We start from the raw sequence: 11,464 nt of genomic DNA, 5'->3' as shown, positions 1-11,464 counted from the left end.
TAAAAAAATTAAGTAATTGTTAATTCTTTTTCTATCATTTGATTTATTGTTAAATATACTTTTATGTATACATATAGTTTTACACATATCACAAAAGTTTTTGAATAAAACGAACGGTCAAACATGTTTAAAAAAGTCAATGGTGTCAAACATTTAGGGAAAGAAGGAGTATATATAGAAAATATTTGAATTCAAATTTAAATTTGAATCGGATATAATTCAAATTCAAATTTGAATTGGGTATGTAAACTTTTGACTTATAAACTTTTAGGTGTATAGAAATACTATATATAGAAAATATTTGAATTCAAATTCAAATTTGAATAAGATATAATTCAAATTCAAATTTGAAACGGGTATATAAACTTTAGGTCTATAAACTTTAGATGTATAAACTTTAGATGTATAGAAATACTATATATAAAAAAATATTTGAATTAAAATTCAAATTTGAATCGGATATATAAACTTTTGACTTATAAACTTTTGGTCACTAAACTTTAGATGTGTAAAGTTGAAGTGTATAAACTTTAAGTGTATAAATTTACTAAAATAGGAAAGTAATGCGGTGCCAAAAAAGAAAATCAGGTAGAGGGAGGGAGGGGGAGGGGATCGATCGCTGCCCCATCCTCAGGGCGATCGATCGCCTATTAGGGTCCCCCCTGATTGTTGGGTCGTGCCGTGCTAATAGGCCCAAGCACGGCCCATTAGTCAGGCCAGGCCGGGCCTTCTCTTTACCATCTCTGTTAAAACTCTTCGTATGTATAGTGTGCCTCCCAGGATTAACACCATCACACAGCTCGATCTACACAAGCTCTTGACAGACATGGAGAAGCCCCAGATCGATGAGATCCCTATATTTAATTTTCCTTTGCTCACTAGTTACACAAAGAGATGAAAAGGATTAAGGGACTACTCAGCTAGGAGAGTAAGTTGAACATCGATCATCATCCGATCCGGCAACAGAAACAGTACATACGTAGTATCACACACACATATTATTACATGCCATGTCATGGGTATAGAGAGCTGCAGGTATGTAGGTTGTCATGCATGGTGAGTCTGCAGCTGTTATATCAAGCTAGCTAGTTGTGAAAGGCCGGTGTATTGTGCCGCTCTTCGTTGGCACTAGGAGCTGGCGGCCCGTTCGGAGGACCTGATCTCCCTGCATCCATATATCATGTGATCAATACACTTCATTCACCCAATTAACACTGTGTATAGCATGTCACTGATCGATCTACTCGTTAATTTTATAAATAACATGCAGCATGCACAAACCCACAAAGTTAATTTAACTCGATCGAACGGAGTACTAGTAAATACTCCCTCCGTTTCAAAATATTTGACACCGTTGATTTTTTTAGCACGTGTTTGACCGTTCGTCTTATTCAAAAAAAATTTGTGAAATATGTAAAACTATATATGTACATGAAAGTATATTTAACAATAAATCAAATGATATGAAAAGAATAAATAATTACTTAAATTTTTTGAATAAGACGAACGGTTAAACACGTATAAAAAATCAACAGTGTCAAATAGTTTGAAACAGAGGGAGTATATATTTACCTTCGACCACGGAGGCAGTGTGCAGGGTGCAGAGGAGGGCGAGGATCATCAGGAGCACCTTGCAAAGAGACGCAGCAACAGCAGCAACAGCAGAAGAAGTGTGTTGCTTCCTCATTTCTAAACTAACTCTTTTCTTCTCCCTACTCTGACTGAAATTGCACCCTCTTTGGTTAATTTGTTGCTTCTCTACATAGCTGTTGAGTTTTCACGATTTATAGACCCACAGCTAGCTAGCTAGCAGCAGGCATGTTACGTACTCCCTCCGTCCCATAAAAAACCAACCTAATACTAGAGACACATTCTAATATAATGAATCTGGACAGTCCTCTTTTCAGATTCGTTGTACTATGATAGATATGTCATATCCAGTTTTTGATTTTTTTTTGTACGGAGCAAGTAGCAGTGAGTAGTGCGTGCAGTTCGATTGCCATATCGTTTACCATGGGTCAATGCCATGTCCTCCTTTCTTCCTGTGACCGGTTTGGCACTAGCCAGCAAAAGTTGTCGTTGATTTGATTCCACGACATGCACGTGTACGTAATTAGCCATAATACTAGTTATATTAATTAAAGAGAATCAGGAACAACTAACCTTACCATCTGCAGCATGACTCGTGGTGGCACCAAAATTAATTATATTGTTTCTAATTCCATTAGTCCATCCTGGAGGGCTTGACTGATTTCACCCAATAATCCACTCTTGTAGCTCGCATATACCTTTTGGGTGTATATCAGATACTTATGTGTTAGAGCAAGTATAACAAGTGTTGTGAGTGAAAATTAAAAATTGCCACTTCAAATTTGTACTTGGGTGGAGAAGACAGAAGACGAGAGGGATACAAATTTATAGTCGTCTACAAACACAAGATCCAGTATGTGTATACGAGGTTGTCATGTACTCTCCTTGATTTTTTACAATTTGGTCATTTTCACAAACTTATTTTATAAATAGATTCTTAGAAAAAACTTATTTAAGGAATGATCCTTTTTGGCGCTAGAATTGCTGGCGTCGAGGTCCAACTGGACGGTCTCTTGCGCCGTCACCATGGCACCACACGGCGGCCCGGCACTGACGTGGCAGGAGGTACTAGGCGCCAACAATATTGCCAAACCCTCCCCGTGCACCAACAGCCCTAGCACGCTCTACCCGTGGAGGGGGGAAGCACACGAGCCCCACCCCGTACATCCACTCCCCGCCTATTCGCCCCCTCCTCTTCCGCCCGAGCTCGAGTGCATCTCGTGCACTCTCTATCACCTCTTCTCCTTAAATCCATTCGGTTTGGAGCCATTTTTTTTACAAGATTTATTGGGAAAATCAAAGAGCAAGGTATATCCTCCATTCTCCCTCTTTTTTTGCGTTTTAGATCGGAGGGTAACTCTAGAACTCTTTTTTTTCCCGATTTTGTGATTCTGACCGTTGAAATTGGGGATTTGATGATTGTAGTGTTACATGTACACAATGTGCTCGTTGGTGCTATGATTTTTTGGAGTGCATATATGTGGTAATGATAATTTTTAGTTGAGACATGAATGGATGGTTGTATGAAAAAATTGATTTAAGTTAAATTTGTAGCTATGTATTATATGGAGGAGACAAATTTGGTGGCACGATAGAAATTTACTGTAACTAACTATAACTTTATAAATTTGCATGAAAAATGGTAAATTTGGAATGCCAGCCTCCTGCGTGTAAGGCAAAAGGGGAGGGGCGCCAACATAGCTGGCACCATCACATTGATCTACGGCGCTAATGATGTTGGCATTGCGAAAAGAACCCATTCTTGAAATAATTTTTTTCAGGGATCTATTTATAAATCTATTATATTATTAAAGGAATAGAAAAAGGAGCCTCCACGTTCGCTCTCATGGCCTAGAAATTCTCACATTAATCGGAGAAAAAGAAAAAGCAGAGTCCATATAGAAATACAATTTAGAAAGAGCTGAAATTCGGAATTAAAAAAATAAGAAATATTAGAAGAGGAGACTAGAGTCCATATAGAAATACAATTTAGAAATAATTGAAATTCGGAATTAAAAATATAAGAAATATTAGAAGAAGAGACTAGAGTCCATATAGAAATACAATTAGGAAATAACTGAAATTCAAAATTAAAAATAAGGAATATTAGAAGTAGAGTATAGAGTCCATATAGAAATACAATTAGGAAACAATAGAAATTCGGAATTAAAAATAAGGAATATTAGAAGTAGAGTATAGAGTCCATATAAAAATACAATTAATACAATTAAGAAAAAAAATAGAAATACGGAATTAAAAAATAAGAAATATTAGAAGTAGAGTATAGAGTCCATATAAGAATTTAAAACTAACTAAAATTCGGAATAAACATAGTAAAATTAAAAGTAAAGTTTTGAGTCCGTATAAAAATACAATTTACAAATAACTAAAATTCGAAATTAAGAAAAACATGGGAAGAAGAGTTTAAAGTCAATATAGGAATACAATTTAGAAGTAACTGAAATTCGAAATTAAAAATTAAATAATATTGAGAGATGAGTTTAGAGTCCACATAGAAACACAATTAGAAATAATAAAAATTCAGAAATAAAAATAAATAATATTAGAAGAAGAGCCTAAAGTCTATATAGAAATACAATTTACAGAAAATTCGGAATTAAAAAAAGAAATATTAAAAGACGAGTCTAGAGTCCATATAGGAATATATATAATTTACAAATAACTAAAATTTGATATTAAAAATAATTACTAACCAACACGTATATAAAATACAATATAAATATTACTCATTTGTAGTTTCGTAAAGTTATTGCAAAATTTAAAATTATGATATCATTTTAATATATTTGAATAATATAATGAGAAAACATATATGCTATTATATGAGAGAAAATATAATGATGCTAGCCGCGCAATCTGCGCGGGTCACCATGCTAGTTTTTTAATAAAAATCTAAAATGTAAAAAGTCTACGATGAAGAGTCGCACGAGAGGAGCATATCGATCAGCTGATGACAAGTACATATAGATCATACATGATACATCACACATATAGGAGTATAGTACGTCCACAGTCCACTGCATATTACTGTACGTAGGTGGCTGTGCCTGTTCGGCGCTGTACCAGCAGATAGAATTTCATCAATATTAGCTGGCCATGTTTATTCGTGTAACCATATTATTTCATGGCGTCATTGATTAGCTTAGAGATGGGCCTAGCAGCAGCAGAAGCACTAGAAGAAGAAGAAGAAGAAGAAGAAGAGTGTCATGGTGATGAGGGTGGAGAGTTTCGGCAGCCGTAGACAGCGTTGCATCCGGGGGGCGTTGGCGTGTAAGGCCTTCCAGGAGGAACCGATGGCCTGTAGTTTGGATCCAGTGACCTCCTGCTTCTGTCTCTCCCTGCATCCATCCATCATGCTCTTACTTAGTTCATTAATTAATTAATTAGATCAGAGGTTTAGTTTGTCTGTGTATGCATATAAAGGATGTACAGCGGCTGGCCTGGGATGTTTTAGGAGTATTATTAATATATGCTGATGCTGCATGAACATGGCTCAACTCCAATGATAAAACACAAGAATGTTTTAGGAGTATTTGTCTGTTGATGCTGCATAAAAAACTAGAATATTAGGGAAGGACCTAATATCAAATAATTAGGAGGGGTGAGGCTTTGAACCCAGGTCGTCTAGCCCACCACCTTGTGGAGCTAGCCGGAAGACCCCTGGGCATTTCTCGATGCTGCATGAACATGGCTCAACTCCAATGGTTAAATTAATTATAGGGTACTAGTAATTACCTGCTCCGTCTACGGGGACAGTGTGCAGGGTGCAGATGAGGGCGAGGATCATCAGGAGCACCTTGCAAAGAGACACAACAGCAGCAGCAGAAGAAGTGTGTTGCTTCCTCATCTCTAACCTTGTTGTCTTCTGCTCTCAATAATATTGCAACTCAATTGGTTGCTGTTTTACTGTTGCTTCTCTACCGGCTGTTGGGCTCAGAATTTATACTCCCTCCGTTTCGAATTGTTTGTCGCCGTTGACTTTTTAAGCACATGTTTGACCGTTCATCTTGTTTAAAAAAATTTAAGTAATTATTAATTCTTTTCCTATCATTTGATTCATTGTTAAATATATTTTTTTTGTAGGCATATAATTTTACATATTTTACAAAAGTTTTTCAATAAGCTAAGATGAATGGTCAAACATGTGTTAAAAAGTCAATGGTGTCAAACATTTCAAAACGGAGGGAGTATATAGCACCTGTCCGTAGTGTTGCTTGGTTGTGGCCATATGACATTCAATTGGTGGTAGTAGCTAGATAACGGCTTGATGGTAGTATTCGGTTTCTGCATGCATGTATTAGTGATCGATGAGTGGGTTTTTGCATGCACATTAATCAATGAGTAAGTGTGTTATGGATGCATGAGTAAGTGCATGCGTTCTGCTTGCATGAGTAACAAAGTGTGCGTTTCCATGCATTAGTAAGTCTCCGTTAAGTCATGCTTAATTCATCCTCCGTACAATCTAAAGTGACAAAGAGTTGATTCCTAGAAGAAAAAGAAATTGATCCCTGTGCTATTACCCAACACGTAGCACATGGGACTGCAATTCGCTTTCGTTTAATTACCATCGTCAGCAACCAACAACATGCCACTTCTGTTTTGTCCCCGGCCAATTTGGCTCGCGCTAGCAATTATATTCACCATTTTTCCCCAGGGCATCCAGTACTGTCTCTCTCTCTCTCTCTCTCTCTCTCTCTCTCTCTCTCTCTCTCTCTGTGTATGGCCATGGAGAAATTAATTAGACGTGGATATCATGCATTTTACACACGAGAATCAGGAGCAATTGATGACAACTTTAATTACCACGACTCAGCAAGTCGAATTCGATTTGCGTCCCTCAACCCAAAAACCAGACACAACGGGTCCCTCAACTATCAAAACCGATGTAGATTAGGTCCCTCGGCGGTTTTGAGGGCGGTTTTGGCTGACGTGGCGCTTACATGGCTAATTTGACTCGGTCTTCATCTAACGTGGCATTGGCGTGATAATAAAACCCGTGGAACTCACATATCAGTTTCACACAAATTAATAAAAATGGTGAGTCCCACATGTCATTCTCACCCTTCTACCTCGTCTTCGAGTACATGGACCATGACCTCGCCGCCACACCGGGGCTGCACTTCATGGAGCCGCAGGTCAAGTGCTTCATGGCGCATATCCTCGTCGAGCTCCGCAGCTGCCATGAACGGTGCGTGCTGCATCGAGACATCAAGGGCGCCAACCTGCTCATCGACGGCGACGGGCGTGCTCAAGATCGCCGACTTCGGCCTCGCCACCTTCTTCACGCCGCCAGGCCGCAGCCGCTCCAGCCGCATCATCACGCTCTGGTACCGCCCACCGGAGCTCCTCCTCGACGCCACCGAGTACGGCGTCGCCGTCGACCTCTGGAGCACCGGCTGCATGCCTGCATCCTCGCCGAGCTTCTCGCCGGCAAGCCCATCTTGCCCAGCCAAACCAAGGCAAATAAATAAATATTATAACCTCAACTCTCCATCTATATATCATGATATCATCTATGCGTGGATGAAATGGATCGGCATCTGATTTGTCATTGCTGATCGACGCAGATCGAGCAGCTGCACAAGATCTTCAAGCTGTGCGGGTCGCCGTCGGAATAGTATTGGGCGAAGGCGAAGCTGCCGGACGTGACGCTGTTCAAGCCGCAGCGGCCTACCGGCGGAAGATCGCCGAGATGTTCAGGGACTTCTCGCCACCGGCGCTCGACCTCCTCGACACGCTGCTCAACATCGAGCCGTCCGACCGGGGCACCGCGCCACCGCCGCCGTAGCCGTGGACAGCGACGTAAGCATGCACACCTTCTCCCCTCCCTCTCCTCTCCTCCTCGCTCGCATGGTGTCCTCTGCTGCTGCTTAGTTCTTCAGGACAAAGCCGCCTCCCGCCGCTTCCCGCCACCTTCCGCCGCCCCTTCCTCTTCCGCCCACAGCCGCTGGAGACGTGCCTCCGCGGCTGCACGCCACTCCCTCCTTTCCCGCCGGCCGCCGCGCACCGCTGACTCTCGATCGTGTCTGGAGAGAGGAGAGAGAGATGAAGAGAGGGAAAATGGGGAGAGAGGAGGAGGAAGAAGAAGAGGGGTGAGAATGACACGTGGGGTCCACGGGCCCCACCGTTTTTTTTGTTATTTTGTGTGAAAATGACATGTGGGTCCCACGGGGTTTATTATTTTTCCAGATTGAATTGCCACGTAAGCGCCATGTCATTGTTATGTCAGATGAAGACCAAGTCAAATTAGCCACGTAAGCACCACGTCAGCCAAAACCGCCCTCAAAACCGCCGAGGGACCTAATCTGCACTGGTTTTGATAGGTTAAAGACCCGTTGTATCTGGTTTTCCGGTTGAATGACGAAAATTGGATTCGTTGACAAGTTAAGGAACCTCAGATGAACTTATTTCTGGAGGGATTAACCGACTTCATGGCCCATCACTACGAATTTGTTTCTGCGTGTTTATTAGGCCCGATTGGTGGGAGGAGCCGAACCCATTACGGGCGGCCCATCACGCCCATGCCTCTGTTTATCTGGCCCAACTGGGGGTCGGAGATCTATTCTCCGAACCTCCCTATCCTGCAAAGTGGAATAAGTTCATCTGAGGTCCCTTAATTTTACGCCAAATCCGATTTTCATGCTTGAACCCAAAACCAGATATAACTGGTCCCTAAACTATCAAAACAGGTACAAATGAGATCCCTCGGCGGTTTTGAAGGTGGTTTTGGCTGACGTGGCGTCTACGTGGCTAGTTTGACTAGGTCTCCGTCCCACATGGCATTGACGTGGCGCTTACGTGGCAATTACGTCTCAAAAAAATAATAAAACCATGGGCCCACCTGTCAGCTAAAAATAATAATTTTAAAATGGCGTGGCCCACATGGACCCCATATGTCATTCCCTCTCCCCTCTCAGCTCTCCCTCTTCCTCATCAAGCCATCTCCTCGCGCCGCGGCGCCGCCTCACAGCCGGCAGGAGCATGCCGACGAAGCGGAGAAGCGGCGGCGGCGGCGGCGGCAGGCCGCGGGGTCGGTGCCTACTCCCGCGCCGCCACATCATGTTAGATGCTGCACAGCGGTGAGGAGGAGAGGCGGAGTTCGAGCTCAGGACAGCGAGGATTAGTGTACAGATCGAGCTAAACAGCCAACAGGATTAGTGGCAGGCACCAACAAGCAGTTGCTGCTGCTGCTGCTGCTGCTCGAGACATGCATGAGCTCGTGTTCACTACAGTGAGGCCGGCCATCTGCAAGACTGCAACCATGTCAGATTTGGCACGGAGACGAAAAACACACATGTTAGTGACCCAAGTTGTTGTCGTCGTCCATGCTCGCCAAGGCCGCCGCCATTGCCGCCGGTGTCAATGACTGCCCGACTGACCGTCTGTCTTCAACTCGTTCTTCTCGTTGGCAGAGAGAGAAGCTGGGAGAGAGGGGGACAGAGGAGGAGGTACAGCCGCATCGCCTCGCTGATGGTCTCGTGCAGCCGTGCAGGTAGTGCATCCGCTTCAGCTCGTCGTATCCGGCGCGCGGAGATGTCGGCGGTAGAGGAGGGAGCGGCCCCTCCTCACCTGCTTCCTCTCCAACCTCCTCATCATCCCCGGCCGCCGCCTCCTCCCTTCCTAGTTCCTCCGGGCTCCGGCCCCCTCATCTTGAGCCTCGTCCTCCTGCTCTTCCCTTCGCCGGACGCCGTCGACCTCGCTTCCTGGTGCCGATACACGCCTCCGCCCGCGCGAGCCAACCCGACGCTGCTACTCCTCGATGGGACATGGAAGCATACCAAGGAGATGCAGGCCGCCAGCCTCCCGTTTTTGTCCTCCTTCGTCTCGTCCCCTTGTCATTGCTCGTCTACTGCGATGTCGGCGCCGGCGGGGTCGAGGTGGTGGAGGATGACGACGGTGGTGGAGGCGGGTTGCGGCGGAGGGCGTGCGCTGCGCCCTCTCTGTTGCGCCTGAGAGAGGAGATGGGGAGAGAGGAGGAAGAAGAGGAGGGGAGTGAGAATGACATGTGGGGCCCACGTAGGCCCCACTATTTTTTATTAATTCATGTGTGAAACTGACATGTGGGTCCCACGGGTTTATTATTTTTCTTAGATCGAATTGCCACATAAGCGCCACGTCAAATGAAGAACGAGTCAAATTAGCCACGTAGGCGCCACGTCAGCCAAAACCACCATCCAAACCGCTAAGGGACCTCATGCTGGTTTTGACAGTTAAGGGACTCGTTGTATCTGGTTTTTCGGTTGGAGGATGAAAATCGGATTCGTTGACAAGTTAAGGGACCTAGGGTGAACTTATTCCCCTGCAAAGTTGACGGTCGCACGCGGCACGCCTCATTCCGTGCGTCAGAACTCACTAGGACAAAGGATCGAGTACCAAGCCCAAGCATTTTATTAGAGCCAAGGCAGACCATGTATGAGCATGGTATTGATTTTTTTTTTTAAAAAAAGCACGGTATTGATCAACTTAAAGGAGTGATGATATGGTCTTTGATTGAGATATGCACCTTATATGGTGCACTGGTAAGGGTTGTGTAATTTCAACCCTGAGTTCCTGTGTTCAATACTCAACATGCTCACAATTTCTTTTTAAAAAATATTTGGAGAGACGTCTATTCCTCCAAATCTCAATTTCTTTTTAAAAAATGTTTGGAGAGATATCTCTTCCTCCAAATCTCGTGTGATGATTAAAAGTTTCCGCTCCAACACCCACATCTGCTCGTGTAAGATTTCTTTTCCAACCTCACTTTCCTCCGATCCCTGTGCAAGGTGAGCTTCCCCACCTTAGAGCAGGTACAATAGTAGGCTATAAGCCAGCTGCAAATATATTTTAATAAGATAAAAGATGAGAGAGAAGAGCAGCGGGCTACAAATCTGTAGCCAGCTGCAGCACGGATTTTAAGACGCAATGTGTATATGACAGCGGGACCATATGCTAATAGTATAGTAAGTAACTATTATATAAATTAGCTATTAAATTGGCTATAGATGAATTGGAGTTAGTAGTTGGCTATACTATTAACCTTGCTCTTAGGGCACGCGCACACATATGTTCATTGGGCAAATTTGCCGTTGATTATACGTAGAAGAAAAGAAAAATACTGAACCTTTGAAGAATAAGTGATGTCTTACGGAGGCTTGATTAGCTCTTAACGTTGAACAACTAGCAAGAATTAAGCAGTACTAATGTTCATCATTCAGATTAATTACACCACTAATTAACCCTGTCTAGTATAGCTAACATAGTTGCAAACATTGCATGCATGCAGGGCAGCTTAATTAGTTAGTTGGACACGGATCAAAAAAGTTTTGATATACTACTGTATTTAGTTTAGTTTACCTCCGTCTACGGAAGCAGTGTGCAGGGTGCAGATGAGCGCGAGCACAATCAGGAGCACCTTGCAAAGGGACAGTGCAGCAGCAACGGCAGAAGAAGAGCTGCGGTGCGTCCTCATCTCGCTTAATTACCACTCCACTAATTAATTATCCTGTTCTTCTCTCTGACTGGAATGTATGCACCCCCTGGGTTTAATTGTTGCTTCTTCGATCGACTACAGGCCGTGGGTTTCCAGAATTTATAGAGCCTGCAGGCAAGCAGGCAGGGTAGTAAAGTATATTTAGTGCACTTCGCTATCGTTTACTAGGAGTCAATGGCTGGCCGGGCCTCTTGATTAATCCCAGGACCAATTTGGCACTGATCTTTTCCCTCGAAAACATTTTGGGTCACTTTTGAAAAAACTGATAACTGATTAAACCCTATTACTAGTGAAGAGCCAGAGGAGTGACGTCAGTGACACACGAGGATAGGCAAGTTTAAACTAGTGACATAGAGTGAAAGGGCTAATTTTAAGTGACAT

At 43.4% G+C, this 11,464-nt stretch overlaps 1 protein-coding gene and 2 long non-coding RNA genes across 4 annotated transcripts; all 3 read right to left on the bottom strand.

The window, feature by feature from the left end:
• Positions 1-817: 817 nt before the first annotated feature.
• Positions 818-1,752, bottom strand: LOC107279129 (uncharacterized). The gene is made up of 2 exons (XR_001540478.3): positions 1,573-1,752; positions 818-1,165 (listed from the first exon to the last, which is right to left on the bottom strand). It is a non-coding gene; the product is annotated as an uncharacterized lncRNA (long non-coding RNA).
• A 2,804-nt stretch (positions 1,753-4,556) lies between these two features.
• On the bottom strand, positions 4,557-5,511 carry LOC136353693 (uncharacterized). Its single transcript, XR_010737079.1, has 2 exons — positions 5,347-5,511; positions 4,557-4,949 (listed from the first exon to the last, which is right to left on the bottom strand). It is a non-coding gene; the product is annotated as an uncharacterized lncRNA (long non-coding RNA).
• Positions 5,512-6,386: 875 nt separating this feature from the next.
• On the bottom strand, positions 6,387-11,156 carry LOC9272245 (uncharacterized). Of its 2 annotated transcripts, none has more exons than XM_026020954.2 (2): positions 10,948-11,154; positions 6,387-7,051 (listed from the first exon to the last, which is right to left on the bottom strand). In XM_026020954.2, exons 1-2 carry the CDS (start codon positions 11,060-11,062, stop codon positions 6,669-6,671), a joined length of 498 nt encoding a protein of 165 aa, XP_025876739.1. In that variant the 5' UTR covers positions 11,063-11,154; the 3' UTR covers positions 6,387-6,668. The 2 variants fall into 2 exon arrangements, 1 of the variants encoding a protein (XP_025876739.1); XR_001540243.3 differs by lacking the exon at positions 6,387-7,051 and adding an exon at positions 8,738-10,424 and having other exon boundaries at positions 10,948-11,156.
• Positions 11,157-11,464: the final 308 nt, after the last annotated feature.

This window comes from Oryza sativa, chromosome 10 (genome assembly GCF_034140825.1).
Source record: "Oryza sativa Japonica Group chromosome 10, ASM3414082v1".
NCBI lineage: Eukaryota > Viridiplantae > Streptophyta > Magnoliopsida > Poales > Poaceae > Oryza > Oryza sativa.
Note: the sequence above shows the minus strand (reverse complement) of the source record. Positions and strands in the feature narration are given on the sequence as shown.